The following is a 20,123-nucleotide window of genomic DNA, read 5'->3' as shown; positions in this document are numbered from 1 at the left end:
CTCTGAGAGACACTGTAAGATACTGTCAAATTCTTCTGCCGTCAAAACAGATGCTATCTGCCCTCTTCATGTCTAATTACCTGTTTACTGAATGGCTCAGAGTGAATGGGGATGCTGATAAGAACTCACTTTAGTTTGAGGAAATCACCAAGATTCAAGATTCCGATTTCATGTCCTTTTTTTTTTTTTTACTGTAGGCCCGATGTGTAACTTTCTGGTTGTCTTTAAAAAAGTTATATTTCCACAACTGATCCTTTGTACAGGATGGTTTGTTTTCCACTCATTTGAATATCCAGAAACATGAAAACTTTTTTACATGAATATTTCTGGGAAATGAATAAATAAAGCTCAGAAATAGACGAGAATACGATTTCAATAGTTTTGACACAGTTTGCCATATAGGTAAAAGAAAAAAATCAGACAGGTTAGTGTCGTGAGAGCTCTTAAGTCTCTGTCTATCACCTCAATCAGTCCTCTGCTCACACTTTGGTAATGTTACTACAAACTTCTTAAATATGTTAAGCCCTTAATCCCGCATGGAATCTTATCAGCACTGTACTAGGTAAGCCCGGCATGACAACCTGCATGAAGCTGTTAATATAAATAGTTTAATGTAGCTCCAAGCTGAGTATCTGATTCCTGGACAATCAGGCTATTTAAGTGACCTGACCTTATTTTTTTCCTGGGCAGCTTATTAATGACAAACGATAAGTATTCTCCTTTTTGTGATTTTTGGAAATATTAAAATATATTTACATATATTTCACCCGCTTATCCAAAGAGGCACACTTGGAAATTGTGTTCCTCTCCTCTTTCTCTTTTCAATTCTGAAATTCTGAAATGGCAAAACTTTGACCTTGCTACCTGTTTTTTCTTACATGCTGATGCTCATTGTGCAGAAAACAAAGGCTTTTACCTGCACCTTAGCAGCAGCATACAAATAAACGTGCTGGATTTCATCTTTCTACTGTATTATTATCAAGACAAATGGGATTTTTGTTGCGACAAATTTTACTCATGTCAGCAAGACGTCAAGCTTTCAATTTGAATAAGAATACAGCACAGACAGAATCAACCAGAAGGTTCAGCCTGCTGACGTAGGTCATGGAGGTTAACATACTTACTGTACAGGTTGCACATACCAAAAGAACATGACATCCTACATTAAGCATGGATAATATCTGTACACTCAAAGAGAACAAAGAGCATTCCATTAATATCTACATTTGCAAAGGACATAACCTGCCTCATACTGACAGACACCTGCACGTTGTTGAAGGATACCTTTTGAGCTAAAGGTTAAATGCCAGCACCATGCAGATAAAAGCGATAAACAAAAATCAACAATCTGTGTAGCAAAGATCACTACTTTGTTATCTCTTCCCTTCTTCACCTACCTCAGTTCCTTTAGTTCACTTCCTGGTTTCTCCTCTGCTCTCCCCTGATTGGTTGTTGGTTGCACTCTTTCACCCAAGTAAAACCTTAACAGAAGTTTCCTGGCTGGATTCATGCATCCTGACACGATGCCCATAGTGGTAGTCGCCCAATAAATTTGACCCTTCCTGACAATATGTATTCATACTGTTTCTTCTGAGATTCATTTTATGAATCGTTGTGGCCTCAGTCAGAGTTTTCTTACGATGGGATGGTTTCTTCTTTCATTATCTTTTACTACTTCTTCCCATTCTTCTTGGCCTAAAACATGTCAACTACCCTTCCCTTCAGCGTCTGTTTATCTTATTTGTTACATTACCACAATGAGTCAATGTAAGAGTAAATCTCCTTAAATGTATTCTGTGTGCAGCTGACCTCGTGATGTCAACGCCTGAAAGCTGAAGAGCCGTTTATCTTTTTGTAATCAGGTCAAAGACTCTTTAAAGAAATCAGATCTCATTCTTTGGCCCTCATTGCAAATATCACCCACATCTCTGTCTCCTCTTATGTTTTCATGTAGCTTTGCTCAGAGTGTAGCTCCACTCAGATAGCATCAATGTCGACAAAAAAGATTGAAGCAGTTTAAGAGTGTTTGTTTAAATTATTTTGTGTTTTATATACCCAAGTCCCCCTTGGTAACTACTTGTTACTTAGATAGAGTGCTCTAAACACGGTAAAACGGTACTTAAATTTGAATTAGGTATTTTTTCCTACTTCATTTTTTTATTTATTTTTTCGGTCTCCAGTCTTCACAACAAAAAAATATGATCTGATAAGTGACAAATAGACTAAAGTTGAACTTGTGCCGTACTTAAAGTTATGTCAAACTTTGTATTTTCCAACACAGATTTGTAAAAAGATATAAACACTGTTTTGATTGTGAATTAATGCAAAATACTTCAACTGACTTCAGTGATCAAATATTTATGTGCGCAATGTTGTTTCTTAAGGCATTCAAAGTTATAGGATGTGTTCATAAACAGAATCATGATACAGATAGCAGACAGGTCAGGGTAACACATGGTTTCATAATCATGTCAAATAGCAAAGTATCAACATTGAAAATCAACGTAGAACCCATATCAGGGATAAAAAACAACAACACAGTTTTATGATTATAAACCTTGATTACAGTTTCACCATAATGTTGGCCCCCAGGGGCCACCATAGTCCCACAGGTAAGGTCTGTATTGATAAGCTTTGCAGAATGAGGTGATCAGTGATGATCGGACCAAATCCTCCCTCAGGTTCAGTCCCTCTGCTATGTAAATGTCCTTACAGAACTCAGAGTTTTGCTGCTTTCGTTTTGTCTTGTACCTGCGGTTCTGAAACCAGATTTTCACCTGAGTCTCTGTCAGTCTTAAGGTGCTGGCCAGGTGAGCCCTCTCTGGGGCGGACAGGTATTTCTGATGGTTAAACTTCTTCTCCAGTTCCAGCACTTGGATGTGTGTGAACGCAGCTCTGGAGCGCTTCTGTTTCCCAGAGGAGCAGATACTGGAGTCTGAGGAGCTGGGACAGGAGGTGTCCAGAGACTCTGTGAAGTATAGAAGTGAGTCAGTCAAGACCATTGTACAACATTCAGTACAGTATTTCAGGTGAGGTCGTATCACAACCGGTGAGACAGTGGTGGCTAAAAAAAAAAGGCCACTATATGAACTTTCTCATTGATCCTTTACTTTTCTAATACATATGGTACAAACAGAATGATAATGTGTGCCACAAAGTTTAACCTGGTTCTAAAGCATTATTCTGCAAATCAAGGTCAGAGTTTATTTGGTAATCTTTCCATCAAAACCTGCATGAGCTCACCTGTCTGCCTTCCACACGCTGCCTCCTGCATGCAGATCTGCTCGGACAACATTTCTGGTTCTTCTTTCCATCTTTCCACCTTCTGTGAGCAGCTTTCACTGTTGAATCTGGTGCCGTCCTTAGTGGAGAGGATGTCCTCTATGAAGAAGGAAGTCAAAGGTTTGACTGTGTCTGACATTTTCCATCCAGTAATCCACAAATCAGAGAGGTCTCTCAGTGACAGAGAATGAAGCAGTGTGTCACCTTTCACACTCTCGCTGTCTGCATTTATAGAAGAGCAGGGGCGGGTTCACCAAGACTGCACCGACATGTTGGAGGAGGCGGGGCCTGTTCTGACAACTTTTACTTTCAGTCACTTTAAAACTGGTTTAGTCTCCAGATCAATTTAGCTTTCTATTTTAAAACAACAAAAATGCATGATAAAAAAGTTATTTGTCCCAGGTTTAATATTTATTTTTAAATCATGAACATGAAAAAAGCGTTATCTGTGTATGCATATATAATGTATATCTTCATACATGAATACTGCACCTTTTTATATGAAAATAACCCTTCATGATGCTCATGATGTTCAGTTTTTGTTAAGACTACTTAAGAGAGGCATTCATTCATGTTATTTGTGGCAAGGGAGCTGTAGTTTCTGCCAATATTGAATGTTATATCAACAAAGACTATAGTATAAGTACACAAATTGTATTGCAATACAATGACAGATTTCCTTTACATAAATAAGATAATATAAGAAAATACTTATTAATAATACTTAACTACTTATTTGGTAATGAAAGATTATGAGAATTCAATGAATAATAAGTATATTATCCAATATCTTGAATGTTGTTACATTTACTTTTACAACTTGAAGGCTTAATTAACTTAAATAATGCAAAATGTAAGAACATAGATTTAGTATTCATAAAGATGTTTTTGTACTTTAGTCTTGTTAATTGTTATATGTTGCAAAGTCAAGAGAAAATGCAAATAGATACAACACTTCTCAAATCAAGCTCCAGGCTCATTTGAAGTCCAGACACATTTCATATTGGAGTATACATGTATGATTGCTAATCAACAGAACTTCATCTTATAGCATTTCAATGATTGTTCTCCTTGTGCTTTATATGCCCCCCCCCCCCCCCCCCCCCCCCCCCCCCCCACACCCCCCCCTTCAACTCAGTGTAGGCATGCTGTAGTTTGCATCTCAGGGGACAATCCTGTCTGTGGGAGTGGGGGGGTCAGAGTGGGTGGTCATACCCGCTCATGGCACTAATGAGTTGGACACATTTAGGCCGGCTCCAGAGCAGACACAGTCATTGCTCAGTGGCTGTTGGTTTGTTGTTCTCCTTGTTTCAGACAGACTTTTACTCCAGAGGAGGAGGCTTGATAGTGTTCCTGTGGGAGTTCGTGCTCCATTTGTAAATCCATGAAATGTAGGTATGATAAACATGAGCCTCCCTGTTCCCCCTGGACATGCTGTCTCCCTGTCACCAACCACACACCAAGCGGTCATCAAAACCACTGTGTTCCGATGATGACATTATCACTGCTTTAATGTGACTGAAGTGTTACAATGGAACTCTGTGCCTCCTTATTTGTGTAATACTTCATGCTTAATGTGCAACATGAATAAAAAATTAAAGTCGCATCAACTGATGGGACATTTTGTCTGTTATGTAATCTTCTGTTTTCCCTTTTTAACATTAGCTGCTGTCATGTCAACACAGCATTAAGATCAACCGTATGATATGTTTCACCTTGAGCTTTTTGTCTGAGACCATCTGTCTGCTAAAGAATGTAAAACTGTACACACAGACAGCTTATATCCTGTCTACACAAAGTGTTTCTGTCTGTTTTTAAAACCCATTCTTTGATTCACGCTACACTGGCTATAGCTAAAGCATAAAATTATGTAATTTTCTGATTCCACTAAAATTCTGCGGTATATTTTAAGTATGCATTAAACCAGACAAATATCTTCATAATCATTACTCATAAAGGGAACAAATGAGCTTCATCCATCGAGAGGAGCTTTTCTTTCTAGTTTTAAAAAGCTTGCATGTAGGCCTATTTCAAACCATGGAACATTAGATAGGCCTCAAGCATAAAATGTAGAAAGGGTTAAAACAATTTTCTGATTCCACAAAAATTCTGCAGTATGTTGGATCATTCCAGTATCAAATCAAAGCTAAATCAGACGTATGTCATCATAAGCATTACTCATAGAGAACACGCGTGCACTCAGTCTATGTACAGGCATACAAACAAAGCCACCAGAGAGAGTGACTGACTATGAGTGCTTTTTAAAGGCTCTACACATGCTGTCATACTCTGCTCTTGTCCTAACACAATCCTCATGATTGCTCTGAGTTGAAAACACAAAAGTTTGTTTCCTATCTATTGTGTCCCGAGCATTCATCACACAGTTTTGTGTCTGCATAGCTCTGTTTCTGATGTGACACAGTACAACCTCTGACCTTTTACCCTGCAAGGGTTATTTGTCTTCCACATTACACGCTCTGCAGTGATGATGTTTTCTTTGAGCCACCGGATGATGTTCTGCCATCAATCTTCTGTTGTTTTGCTGCTGTTTCTTTGTCTGAGATGACGAGCGGAGAGACCTTTGTTGTAAACGTGGAGTTTTATCTGCTGAGCATCAGTGTTGTGTTATACTGTAACCTACACCTGGGATGTTGCACAAGTTCTTTTCTTCCGTGTGTGACTATGTGTTGTGTGACCTAAAAAAATATGTCATTGGATTGGAAAGATCAATTTGAGGCTCATAGACAAAATGAAAAAAAAAGGTCAATTTAAACCTCGTTCTGTATTGTATTCTTGTATTTTTGTATAGAGCCATAATGAAAAGATTTAAAAGAGCGTCAGCAAACAAATTTTTTCCAAACAAAAGTTTTCTCACTCAATGTCCATTTACTTTAAAATTCATTTGAATATGATTATACTGTGACATTTGGACCAAATACATCTGGTTACCATGACTTATTTTGGATTATTTTCAGTGCATATGAGCATTGAATGGATTTTTGTACTTTAGAGCACATGATATATCTGTTTTAAACAATTAAGCCATTTAATTTGGATTTATTTTACTTGGAGTATTATATAATAAAAGATACAAGCTCTTTGTTTGATACAAATAGGCTGCAGTGATCAAGAATTTCTGTCAGTCCCGAGATCAAGGACAAGAACATGGCATTATCTATTGCTGCCCACAAACAAGGAATCTTCTTTTCCCAGCATTCAACATTTCCACGCTAGTCATCTTTAACACAGATTTATTTATCAGCCTTACACTGAGCCTAATCTAGCCAGTCAAGAAATGTCCCCTGAAACCCTAGGCTATTGAATTAAATTATATTTGTAGAGCACATTTCAAACAGAGGCAAACTCTCTGTGTTTCACATAATTACATAGAAATAACACATCACTTCAAAAGGGCACATGCTAAATTTATTATTGATTAAATTTATGTATAGAATGGCATTTAAACATTGGTTTAAATGCTTGATTTGATTTTTGATTTTGAAATACTTAATGAATCCCTGAGGGAAATTCTGGTTTTCCACTCTGTTATTTTAAAGGCATACTTCTCACACACATAGGCCCGAATCACACACACGCACAAACAGGATCAGTGGACAGCGGAGAGATGCCAGAGTGGGGCTGTTACACACAGCTACGCAGTGAGTGCACCAGAGCGGTTGGGGGTTCGATGCCTTGCTCAATGGCACCTCAGCAGTACTCGGGAAGTACCCACACAACTCTCCGCGTACCAGAACAACTTCTGCATTGGGGTCCGCAACGGGACTTGAACCTGTGATCCTCTGGTTCGCAACCCAAGTCCCTACAGACTGAGCTACTGCAAAACATTAATATTATTTTTTATAATAACACCAAGGTTTCTGACATGCTCAATGAAGGACTATTAGATCATAGGCTAAATAAAATAGATGCAATATCTTACCAATTGTAGACCCACAATTAAATATCAGTTCTTCAATCTTCTATTTAAACCTTCCCGAAAAGTGGTAACCCCAGGTGTAGTCCTAGAAAAGATGTTGGTGTAATTTCTTTTTTAAATGCTAAAATATAGGCCTACAAAAGTGAAGAAAACGGTAGGCTATAAAACAGGAAAAATATAGCCTATAAAATGTGCATGCTATAGTCAAAAAGAGAGCATTTCCTCAGTATGGCACTAAGACAATTACCAACAATGTCATTAACAAGATTGACAAAGTCCTTTATTTTATGTAACCAACATCGACACTGACATCTGACTCCCAATGCAGACCTGATTCGATGTTAATCTGTAGCCCCTCCCTATTGGCGTAATTAATTACATAGCCTAACTATTTAAAAATACATTTTCTTATCATATTGAAGCATTTCGAGCCTTGGAAGTCGCATACCTATCACAGATAGATGGTATTGCCTGTATTTACTAACTTGCTCGTGTAGCATATTTACGCCATTACGTAAAGTAAATGCGCGCGAGAATGTTCTATTTAGTTTCCGGCAATGTTGCGCTCTGCTCCCCACCCAAACACCCAGGCGGGACATGACAATACCCTATAGTAAGGTCAACTTTGTAAACTAAAGTTGTGTAAGTGTGTATTTTAAAATAGATCTCCCTAATGGGTACCATTGGTTGCGCTAAGGAAACAGAGAGGAGCAGAAGAATGACAGTGCCCTTTTCTGGGTGATTAAATTTGTATTTGAAGGTGTCAGCGTGTGTCCATGTGTGCACTGCTCCCCTCTCCATCACAAATGTGACCAAAACATCTGACTAGCTCAGTTACCCTAAAGAGGTTTGTAAAGCTGTAGTTCTACATCATTAGCATAGTTATGCCCCTTCTAGCAGGAAACAATAGCGAAATGGTGGCTGATAATAAAGGAGCTTATTCAGAATGAAAACGCCTGCAACAGGAGCCGATCTCCACATAGAATTTGGAATTCTTCAGATTCAATTGTGTTTTAAGCATGTGAAGAATTGTGTTTCCTTTAAGCATGTTCAAAATGTGTGTTTGTGTTTGTCTTGTGTTTGTTTTTCTTCTCAAGTGTTTGTAACCTGTTTAGGGCCTTTTCTAGGCCTGTAGCTGTAGAAAGTTGAGGTCAAAGCCTATATATTGTTTTGTCTTTTTCGTGATGTGGGTGTGATGCGCTAGTCGTCCACGAGAGGGAGTTTTGGAGCCAGACAAGTCCTCAGGTTATTACCAAACAGCTGTTGGATCTTCTCCAGCCTTTAAACCACATGATAAATAGCACAGTGAGCTCTTTTTAACAGCGGATTAGTTTGAAGAGGGTCTGATTATACAGTTTAATATTATATATAATATATATTATATTATATTTAAATTTTATAATTTCTCTCACAACTGCTCCATTGATGGTCGTACAGAGAGTTGGCCTATCTGATCCTGAGTTTGTGAATCATCTCAGCACCGATCATAAACAACACATTTTCAGACTCGTTGCATTACAAACTGATTACACATTTTTCCTCAAGGTGAGGTCACTAGTGATTCAAAACCTCCTTGAGTAAACTAAAATGGCTCTTTCACTGATGAGCAGGCTGACGTCATCCCCCCGTTAAACTGACCCTCATCAGAGCTGTTATCAAGGACCTTCTGTCTTCATTCATTCATACCTCTGGCACCCCCCCCACCCCCCCCACCCCCCCCCCCCACACACACACACACAGAGCACAAAGGGCGATACATCCCTTTCTCTGACTATATTTAGCCCCATCAGAATCTCAAATTATTTGATTATTCAAAGTAGGCTATTTTTAGTTTTCTTTCATCCTTGAAAATTAAGACTACATTTGTCAATGGTTATGTTAGATTTGTTCCTAAATTGGAGATATCAGGATGGAATTTACCAGATTTGAATAGCCATGTATCTGTATAAGACTCAACTGCATGCTACACACCCACGCACACACACACACACCCACGCACACACACACACGGACGCACACACACACACACACACACACACACACACACGAACGCACACGCACACGCACACGCATGTATAATCTGATCTCTTGAAGTGTCCCTGGTCTCCTCTCTGTCTGCAGCTTCTTCCTTATCAGAGATGCTCCTTCAGCTCCTGTCGCCCAGAGGTGTTTCTCCTTCTCCTCGGGCCCTTTGGTTCGTGCACATGCCCATTAAAGGTGACACTGTCAATATGCGCTCAGAATAATTATTTATTACGTAAACATTGGACTATAGCGTATATTACATGTTCAAGTCATGTTTCTGTAATCATTTAAACATCCCTGCATGACGGAAGATTAAGATATCGTGCATATTGTATTCGTCTGTTTTTTTTTATGTAGCCTATCATTTACAGTAGTCTACCTACATCCTTTAACATTTCATTTTTAGTACCGTACAACGTGCCAATCGATAGGCTGAAAGAAACAAAGTAGAAATGTAACTCTTTGGCACTTAAGTGAAGTCAGTAGGCCTATCTGTGTGAGATTGTTGATTGACAGGTCTGAGTGGAAGTTTTTCCCGTTTGATTGAGAGTCTGAAAGAGTTAAAGAGCCACTGTGTCTGCGGGTTTGTTTACCAAGCAAAGCTCCGCACAGGACAAGCTCTTCTGCCTTATCAGCGGATTTGTGAATGGGACAATAATGAGATCAGTTTGATAGGGCAGGCTGTCAGGTCACATGTCAACTTCATCCATTAACTTTCTGATGGATCCCTTTGATAATAAACTCACGACAGCGCCGATCTAACTCGGCCTAAATAGCCTAAAAAAGGGTTAATAATCAATTATGTTGCTTTTAACTGGATCCTCAAAAGACACACCTAAACAACGTAGAAAGACATGTTTTGCGGATTTGATATAGGCCTAGTATGACTAGTTAGAGTTTAGACATTAATAGGCTTACATAGTAACCTATGCAGCCTATTTGAAACATCGATCTTTGATAAAGTTGAACACTTAAAATAAAATGGTAAACTTCTCATTTCTTTTAACACTTAAAACACAATTCGCTTGCACCTTAAGCAAATAATATAATTTAGCAGATTTTTTTAAAAACCTTGTCTTTAACAGGCGTATTTCAGTTGTAAAAGATCTATATTAGACTACACTATTGCAACCTTTTGCGCCTCCTTTTGCTATTAGCAGTTTACTTAGAGGTGACTTTAAAGAGTCCCCTCCCCTGGTAAATGATGTTGACAAATAAAAATAGGAAACCAGTGAATATTTTAGTTTAGATTCGCAGAGTGTGAACGGTCGAATAGGCTTTCGAATAATCGAACAAAAATAAAGAAAGTGTGATTTTCTACTCTGCAGTGTGTTTAACAACTGACTTTGAAAACTTGCAACAAATAGGCTTACCATACAAAATATACAATACAAACTTGTAACTGAAATATTTGATTGCTGATATAAAATGATTACCAGCCTCTGACACATGAAGCCTGGAAGTGTCCGTGATTAAAAGGCCCCTCGCTCTTACATGTAAAATCAACCAGCTGGTTATTGTTGCTTATCTGTGTGGCAGGAGACACGCTGTGATAGCTGAACACGCCACTGTTTCCATATCCAAAAACGGGATTATAATGTCCCAGAGTCACGTTATACGGAGCGGAACCTGCTCCGCACAGCTGCCCGTCCCGCACCAGCACTGGCACCGCCACCCTCCTCGGTGCGGGAGGAAACCCCGCCAGCTCCAGGGACTGATCCTGCCTCTGGCGCTTACATTTATACCTTCTGTTCTGGAACCAGATTTTGACCTGTGTGGAGGTGAGATTGAGGATGTTGGCCAGATGCTGTCTCTCCGGGGCGGACAGGTAGCGCTGCTGTCTGAAGTGACGCTCCAGCTCTGACACCTGCGACTGGGAGAAGAGGACCCGGGGCTTCCTGCGCAGCCGGGACCTGGTCTTTGAGTTACTGTTACGGTCAGGGGAACTGCCAACCCCGCTGATCTCTGTGCATCAGAAGAATCAAAGAAAACAGAAAAAAAAAACAAAAAAAAAAAACAATCGTGAAACAACATTATAGGCCTACAGATGTCCAGATGTGAAAGACGATTTGGCCTACCAAAACCTTAAATGTATAAACAACAAATACACTTTCAAAATAGGCCTAACAGTTTACTTTAGAAGATATTAGCCTATGACTTTATTTTCACAAAATGACGCTTAAAATTCTACTAATCGAGTTTGAGGTCAATCTTCTCAATTATACTTTCTTTATTTCCAGAGACCACATGTTTTTTTAACTTTGAAATATTCATTTGGTGTGTTGTGGCTTAATACATTTTTGTTTCAGCGTTTCTTTCAAACGACCATGGCCTACAATACATTCATTTGACTTGTTTGGTGACAAACGAAAACAAAGATCCATTGAATACATTTCTGAACTGGAAGAAGTAGGCTAAATGTAAGACCAAGATGAAGACTTTTTGACATTCAAAAGAGAATAAGGGCTATTTAGAACAAAAGTTGAAACGGATTATAGTTTAAAGATCGTTTGCCACACCTTCACAATGTTCAAAAATAGAGTTTAGTTTAAAAAACGACCTATGGAAAAGAAATACTAGCAGACATGTTCATTTGGTGTGCACTATTACCCAAAGGTTTTTATGAATCAATCAAAATGACCAAATAAGAAAACTTGATAGTAAAACGTCACTGCGTTTATTAAAGAACATGTGTGTGGTGGAACAAGGTTTGATCGAACATGAAACATTGAAAATAGTTTTTTGTTTGTTTTGAAGTAAAATGTGGCAGAACTTGGTGTGCCATATTACTGCTGCCCCACGCACGAGGCCCCTACCATAAGTTGGACGGTACACCTAACAATCTACATCTGAGTGAATTTACCCACAACATGCTATTTTTTTAACGTGTATCATCTCACCATGTTCATTCATCTCGTCCTCCGCTGCTGAGCTGTGAGTCTCGAGCTTCTCCTGCACTTCAGAGACGCACGGATCAGCCTGCAGATCATACATGTCTCCGCTTCTGACATAATGCACGTGCTGATACTGCATCGGAACAACTTGATCAGACGTCAAGAATTCATTTTCAAAATCATGTTGATACTCCAGCTTCAAAATGTCCTTCACTGAAAAAGGCGTCGTGGTGGCTGAGCTTGGATGCATCCCAACACTTATAATTGGATCCGTTTTTACGCGCTGTGCTCGTGCTCCAGATGACGTTGCAGGCCGGGACGTTCTGCTGCTCTGAATGTGTGAGGCCTGAGAAGATTTAAACCCTTCAGCGGTCCAGCTAAAGAGCAAGGTGGAGATATATCTGTCACCCCTCTGCAGGACACTGGCAAACAGCCAGCCTCCTTTTCTTCTCAGCTTACACAGAAACACCTCACTTAACACACAACCTGATCTCTGAGTGAGTGGGTCTTATTAAGAAGGTTATTAGGAAATTAGACTAATGTAAGAATTTAAAAGAAATATTCAGTTCTTTAGTTTTTTTTGTTATTGTTAAGCTTTTGGAGTTAGAAACTTAAAAAACAGCATTCTTTTATTGGAAAGGTGTTGGTTCGTTACTTTAGCTGACACAATGTTTTTAACATTCAAACTTCATTTCTTTAAATCAGACAGCAAGAAAAAAAACCTTTCCATTGATTACATGCCATACTGCCAGTAAGAATTTAAAAAAGATGGGATCATAAAAAAGAATGTCAAACCATACTTCTCTTATTTCGGTATAGGCTACATTTTATTACAAGTAGGCTAATTGAATGAATGAACCTGTTTAAAAAGCAGCTCATGTATTCATTGTATACCCAAACAGCGCTTCTGGTCAGCCCAGTAAAGCCACTTAATCAGCCTGCAGGTCCTCGGGGGTTGAGTGATCTTAGGTGATGTTGAACAGCTTTACCATCAACATTGTTTTCCTGGCGCGTTATTAGTGTTCTCTGGCCACAACAAACAGAAACTTTATCCCTCATGTTGTGGAAGTGGAGAGGCGGCGGCGCCAGCCTGAGATGCTTGACTGAGGCCGAGGCGCGCGTGCACACAGACAGGAACAAGGACAGACACGGCCTGCTGTCCCACTGCAGGGAGATGTATGGGTGGCACTTAGGACTCTATAGGCAGGAGTGTTTCAAAGCAGTGTTTGGAGATGTTGATAGGTCTTTTCTGGATGAACTGATAGTGTATAAGGAAATGAACGTGTAACAGATAACCCTATGATTGAATGCACAATTACAGTGTGATGATCACTTTTCATTATTTATCAGAACTTACCATGATAGTTTAACACTTAAATGGAGGACAATTCACCTCAAATCATTTGTCTGTGATTTTCTTTGACTTGTACGCCATTGTGAATCAAAAACAAGGAAATACCTCCACTTTGTGCTGGTCAGTTATGCCAATACTTACAGCCACCTGTTGAGGTTTTTTTTAACAATGAAAAAAAGTTGTCCGAAAGTTGGAGTTATTTTTTTGATAAATTTGGGAGGAATAATCCTGCGAATTCCCAAAGTAAAGAGAGAAAAAAGGTATAGATTGAAATTGTTATTATTACGATATTGAAACAATCTAGAAGCCAATCTTTATCTGAACTATAGGGGGCATTTGCTCCATCATTATCTGGAAATTCAAATCCAGGCTTAAAAATGGGTGTTGTGTAAAAAAATCCATCCCATTGCGTTTCCCTCAAAAACCTATTGAACTTTATCTGTATGTTAAATCTATTCTAATCCCACTTTTTGTACTGCAGAAATCCCATTTCAGCCAGCAGAGGGCACTGTTTCTAAGGCTTCAATTTAACTGGACTATTGACACCGCAAGCGGCATAGACTTAACATCTCCTCACATATCTCTTTATAATCAATACTAAAACTGAATGCGGAGCTGAATCCCAGATCAAAGCACGGTTAAGGCCTCTGAATATTTGTTTGGTGTTTGACTGTCTCGTGAAATATTTGTAACTTTGTGTCTTGTCTTAATTTTTATGTTTGCAAATTGGGCCGCTGTGATGCAAGACACATTTTAGACCATGTCTGACAATTAAGTTCTGTTAAATCAAATCTCAAAGTCTAATATTCTTTAATCAGTGCATGTTTTATTATTTTCTGATATTGGCTGGTTGACAAAAAAAACCATGTTCTTCAAAGTTCCAAGTTTTCTGTCAGTTGTTAAAGCAGAGCAGATAAAGGGAAGCCAACCAAAGAACAAGTAACTGGTTCCTCACAGCAAGTCAATCAATCAATCAATCAATCAATCAATTTGTATTTGTATAGTGTCAACTCATAACAAGTGTTATCTCGAGACACTTTACAAAAAGCAGGTAAACAAGTGAAACACTCAGTCAGACTGTAGCTTACAGCTAGAGCTTCAAACACTGAACATTAAATGAGCCTAATGAAACCATACAATATTCTGCAGTTTTTTACCCTGAAACTTTTTTGGGTCCTTGCAGCACCTTTTGGTTTCACCATAAATCATTTAAAGTGGGCTCTACCTTGAACCCATGGGGTAACATGTTCAAGAAAAACCCACCTCAGAGGTTCCTGATGAAGGGGATCTTCTGGAAACCTGTTTCATAATCCAAGGGTATCATCTAATATCTTAGATTCCTCCGTTAGAACTTAAATGATAGAACCCTGTTTTTGAATGTTCTCTGTTGGAATGTTGAATTCAGTGTTAAAGTAGTTCCTTTACCAGAATGTAGAATGAAGAAAAAGCACAAATTCTACATTTGGTATTCTAACAGAGGATTACGTGTTCTAAATAAGAATTGTGCCTTATACTGGATTCTATACTTCAGCAGAAAATTATATATTCCGTTTTTAACAGAGGCCTATAGCACTTTCTAGAAATCAACACGAGTGAAATATAAATTCTGCAAGACAGCAAATACATTTGGGTTATGCTGGCTTAACGTAACTGAAGATTCTTTCTAAAATTCTACTATGAACTCGTTACCTTGCATCCTCAGTTTACCAAGCTTTGCCATACCATTTAGTTACAATATCTGCATTGTATAAAGGCTTAAATAAAGGTTTGAAATGAAATTAATATGTCTACAGCCACATGGCAAAATGTGTCACCTTTTGTCCTTAGTAAGAAGATTTAGCACAGATGAGACACATTCCCTGTTTTAGGCATATTGAATGTTTTAGTCATACTGAAGGAGCTTATCTGGACCACGACCTACATGGCTCATCACTTCTGAGTTCTCAAACACTGACAAGTTCTCACCTTCTTAATAGTAAGGAGTCTTTAGAAATGCATGCTGTCTGAACATGTGCAATTTTGCATGTATTGTGTTTTAATTCTGTGATTTTCTACATAACAGAAAGTTAGAACTGCATTCTCTGACCAAAAATAATGCTCATGCTCATTTCAGATGATGCTGTGGCCATCGTGTACCCTTGTCTTGGTTTGATGCTGGGGCTCATGTTTACAGCTACAGGATCTGAATGTATCTAAACTGGTATATTACACCTTTAAAGTCCCATTATAATCATGATACTTAAAACCAACCTATAGGTTTTCAGTATTTTCAGTTGAATTGTATGTATGTGTGGGAAAAAAATGTGATCTTAAAAATCCAGTGCAGTTGCATTTTTTAACATACTGAAATAATCATACACATTTGCATTGCATTTTTATCCCATGCATGTGCTGCTTAGCTGCATCCTTGAACTTGCTGTTAGTAAGATGAATGTTTTTACATAAAAATTTAACAAAACCTAAAAACTTAAATTGCCCAGGCACTCAACAGTGAATTTAAGTGAAACAGGAACATCTCATACTGACAAACAAAGCAAGCTGAACTTCAAAGCAGAAAGAGAGGGGGAAAAAAACTCTCAAGGAAACTGTGAAATGTTTGACACCTCGGGGATATCAGGGTGTCCAGTTTGATGGGTAAATTACCTAATCACACCAGCAGTGTTCTCTGAAGGCTCGAAGCAATTTTCCCTCTTAGTTTCTGTGACTCCAATTCCTTAAAAGCCTTTTCTATTGATTCCAGTGTGTGCCCCCTCACTGTAACACAAGAAGCTAGCTAAGTACTGTTAACCACAAAATACCCCTAATTCATCATATAGCTAAATAGAAGGCTGAAAGCAGCTGAAAGAAGAGATAACGTTGTGATGCACAGCATGAAACTGAATCCAGCCTTTCTATGGCCAATATGCAACTAAAGACACTCCACAAAATGTTATGTGACAATGACATCTTTAGTCACACACAGAGGGAGACGTTTCAGTTAGACTTATTTATTCAAGTGATGTTTGAGAGTTCTTTTATATTGTCAAAGTTATGCATTGTGGTTAACACAGAGACTTTGAAGCTTAAAGATGCAAGCTACTGCATCAGTGTGTGGATTTGATGTGAGGGGACTTACAGGTCATCCCACCCAATGACAATCTGTGTCCTCACAGGTTTTATGTTGAGGAAGTCATAAACTACAGCTCGGCGTCTTTCATTGACCTCTGATTCCCCAGAAAATAAAAAGAAAGATTTTCCTCACACATAAATTAGGATAAGCTGACATAGAGAAAGAGTTTTTGTAGGGTGACTATATGATCAATTCTACGCTTCTAATTTGAAACACATTTTTGAGTTTTTGTTTGTATTTTCCCTTCCACATGGAGATCAAGTTTAATCAACGTTATTAAGGCATGTAAACCTGTGATTAAACATCTCATAGTGTTGTCAAATTTCAGCCTATTTAGAGCCCAGTTGTGCTAGTGATTCATAGAGACATCTTCTCTAAACTTTCACAGCCTTACTTATTCACGACTACTTTCAGTGAGCGATTAGTGATGCCACAATGTTCCACTGAACGGCTCAGGAGGTCCTTTGTTCCTGCAGCAGTCCGATATTTTAATGAATATTTTTAGTTGTGTTTCTGACTCATGGCTGTACATGATTATTCAAATGGTTTCAGTGGTGTTTGTTTTTTATTTACTTGTTGTGTACTGTGATGTACTGTCATTATTGTTTGTTGTGTGTATGAATTGACCAGGTGACAAATAAAGTTTTCTAATCTAATCTAATCTACTTTGGGCTTCCTGGTAGTAATACGACTGGAAATGTGTAAAGAGTGTCAATAGGAATTCAACATTGTGTTTCATCATGTTTAACCCCTGTGCCGTCTATTAAAAATAATAGTATAAAGGATAATGGTTCTATAGAGATGTGTAACTGCCTGTTACCTTTAGATTCTTATTTAAAAGTAACAATGAGGTATTCTTCACTTGTCTTACAGACTGATGCTTCATAATAAACACTTTGGCTAAACAGTTGAGCTCTTGTAGATTTTTCTTATAACATGGAATATGTGTTTCTGGTTTGATTTAAGAAATTGGTGTAACCTGTTTTAAGCCACTAGATGTCTCTGTCACACTGTGTTCATTCCAATGGCTATTGTTAAAGGATAGATTTGTTAACACTTGACGATCAATAATTGAAAGAAAATCCCTTCTTAGAGTCACACAATGTCCTACAGATTATTGAATTGTATACTTTATGTTAGGGTCAAAGTTTTTTTTTCTCTAAAAGATCAGAAGCTTCTTTTCAAACTTACTCAAAATCAGATTGAATACAAGCAAGGAACAAAGTATAAAAAAAAAGGCTAAGATACTTCTCATTCTGTGCATTGAGAAAAATAAATAAATGATCTCTGTTCCAAACTTAAACAACATTGGGTGTAACTTGACATGGTGAAAAGCTGCCTATCTTTTCCTATGTTGAATGATGATGTGGAGAGCTGTTAAAACAGCCAGGTGCTGAAGAGAAAGCAACATTTGAGAGCGTTCAAGAGCATTTCAACTGCACTGGTGAAGTGACCAGATATGATGCTCAATTGGCTCCATCAACTATATCGGCTAAATCTGACATCAGGTGCACAAAGAAAATATTGTTGTGCAAATTAAAAATTGGATGGTGACCAAAACAATGAACATATTACTTTAGTCATCTGTATACCTATATTTTATGTGCATCTGTGCAGCAGAGTAAATGTGTACAGCTTACCCAAACCACAAACTGCATTGCTTTTGACTCCAAGACAAATCTGGAGATGCTTTGGCAGAAATGGAAAATGCTCTGTTTCATCTCTTTCCCCTGCCACTTCAGCGCTTTGTTCAGTAAAATTTGATCTAATTTTCTTTCCCGTCCTTTGGTATTTCCCCACAGAAATGAAGGGATAGTGATTGCTGGGTAAGATTGGAGTGGATCTAATCTTCCACTGCTCTCAGTCTTACTCCATTTCACTGCACATCTAATTTGTCACACTGCTGATGAATATGCCACAAGTTTCATGGGAAAGAGAAGGACATAATGAATATAAAACACACTAGGAGAAGGGAGGGCGATTGCCGTACCGCACTAACCACAGTGCATTGTTCATATGTCCCATCAAATTGCTGACACTATGCATGCACTACGGATGCATTGCTCCCTTCCCTCACAATTTAATCAAGAAGTTGAAACAATGACAAACAATGACCCTTTTTGTGTGTGTTTTACTGCATCTTGTAGGCAGAAGCTTCATGGTCATTTATGATCTTTGACTGCAGGATTGTTCTGTTAGTCCAAGGAGAACAACATCACCAACCCAATTCCTACTTCTGAGGAATTGGCATACATTAATTGCTCATATATCACATTGCAGACAGATGTGATTTAAAGAAATGCAGGTGCAGAAGGTACATTCATTTAAAGTAGAATGTACCATAAGGGTTGTATCTTGTAGCTCAAATGAAGCACTGTTTCATTACCAGCTTTATAAAGCCCGAACATTGTACAAAAAACAGAAGCAGATGGTATGAATTAAATCTCCATAATTGTATTCTAATTTCATCATTATTCATTATTTCTCTGGTTGTGATTGTCAGGGTGGTTATACACTTGGCAGCAGTCCAAGCAACAGGCAACAACGTCAAGAGACAGGGTCAAAAATCTGTTCAAATGTTTCCTGGCAACAAGATGTTTCTCTGTGTTGAAAGCAGTAATTCCATCCAAATTGCTTTGCAAAAGTTGCCCACTACAAAGCTGCTGCTATGGAACTGTGCAAACAGACTCAGTGAGAGACAGACTGACCATATGGAAAAATTCAAAAGTGTTCCTTCTTGTCCATCATGCTTGTGCTAATTTAATCGATGAGTTAGGAGTGAATATCTCTTTAAAGAAGGCAATGATAGAATCTGTGTGCAGAGCTGCTGCATCACCTATCCATGAGACTGGAGAGCGGCTGATGAGAAATCCCTTCAGGACTCTTCTCTAAATAGGCATGAAATTATATCTGCCTCTGACTGAGATTAGCGTCCATGGAGCCTCTCGCATTCTGCACCCTCTTTTCCTCAGGCTCTTCCAACCAAACAGGCACTCTGCAGCTTCAGCTCGTTTGTGCTGAAGTTTAGGAAAGTTCATTTTCATCAGGAGGTGCTCGCTATGTCCTTCATCTTCCAATTATTCCTCCATGGGGCCTGCATGATTTGTCACACATACTGAAGTCATGTGGTTAAAGATAGCAGTGTTATGTGTAAGTGATTTGTGTTTAGTAGAGGTGCCACTTCACAATTCAGTGGAAAGACTTTGATATTTGGGAGTATATAATAAAAAAACAATGCATTTATGAATAGTTTAATGTAGTAATAAAACTACCAAACAAAGCTGAAAGAAACAAATCAATGTTTTAACGTAATACTGACTTATATGCTCTCAACAGGCCCTAACTGTGTTCAAGGGGAAAAGTCCTCAATCTAAGTGTACATTACCAGTATTGAACTGCTGACAGACAAAGTAAGTGACTAGCAGATCAATATAAAATAGTGGAGCATTTAGCAGCTAAATAAATCCATTTTTTTTATCTGGAGTTGGTGGCGACCAAAAACTAAAATAGAAGTAAAAGAGT

At 38.4% G+C, this 20,123-nt stretch overlaps 2 protein-coding genes across 2 annotated transcripts; both read right to left on the bottom strand.

Moving 5' to 3' along the window:
* Positions 1–1,009: 1,009 nt before the first annotated feature.
* Positions 1,010–3,480, bottom strand: nkx3-1 (NK3 homeobox 1). The gene is made up of 2 exons (XM_061039329.1): positions 3,244–3,480; positions 1,010–2,968 (listed from the first exon to the last, which is right to left on the bottom strand). The coding sequence occupies exons 1-2, from the start codon at positions 3,419–3,421 to the stop codon at positions 2,571–2,573; spliced, it is 576 nt and encodes a 191-aa protein (XP_060895312.1). The 5' UTR covers positions 3,422–3,480; the 3' UTR covers positions 1,010–2,570.
* A 6,795-nt stretch (positions 3,481–10,275) lies between these two features.
* On the bottom strand, positions 10,276–12,483 carry nkx2.7 (NK2 transcription factor related 7). Its single transcript, XM_061039046.1, has 2 exons — positions 12,145–12,483; positions 10,276–11,209 (listed from the first exon to the last, which is right to left on the bottom strand). The coding sequence occupies exons 1-2, from the start codon at positions 12,386–12,388 to the stop codon at positions 10,677–10,679; spliced, it is 777 nt and encodes a 258-aa protein (XP_060895029.1). The 5' UTR covers positions 12,389–12,483; the 3' UTR covers positions 10,276–10,676.
* Positions 12,484–20,123: the final 7,640 nt, after the last annotated feature.

Source organism: Labrus mixtus, chromosome 5 (assembly GCF_963584025.1).
Source record: "Labrus mixtus chromosome 5, fLabMix1.1, whole genome shotgun sequence".
Taxonomy (NCBI): domain Eukaryota; kingdom Metazoa; phylum Chordata; class Actinopteri; order Labriformes; family Labridae; genus Labrus; species Labrus mixtus.
The sequence above is the reverse complement of the archived record's forward strand: the minus strand, read 5'-3'. Positions and strand labels throughout refer to the sequence as shown.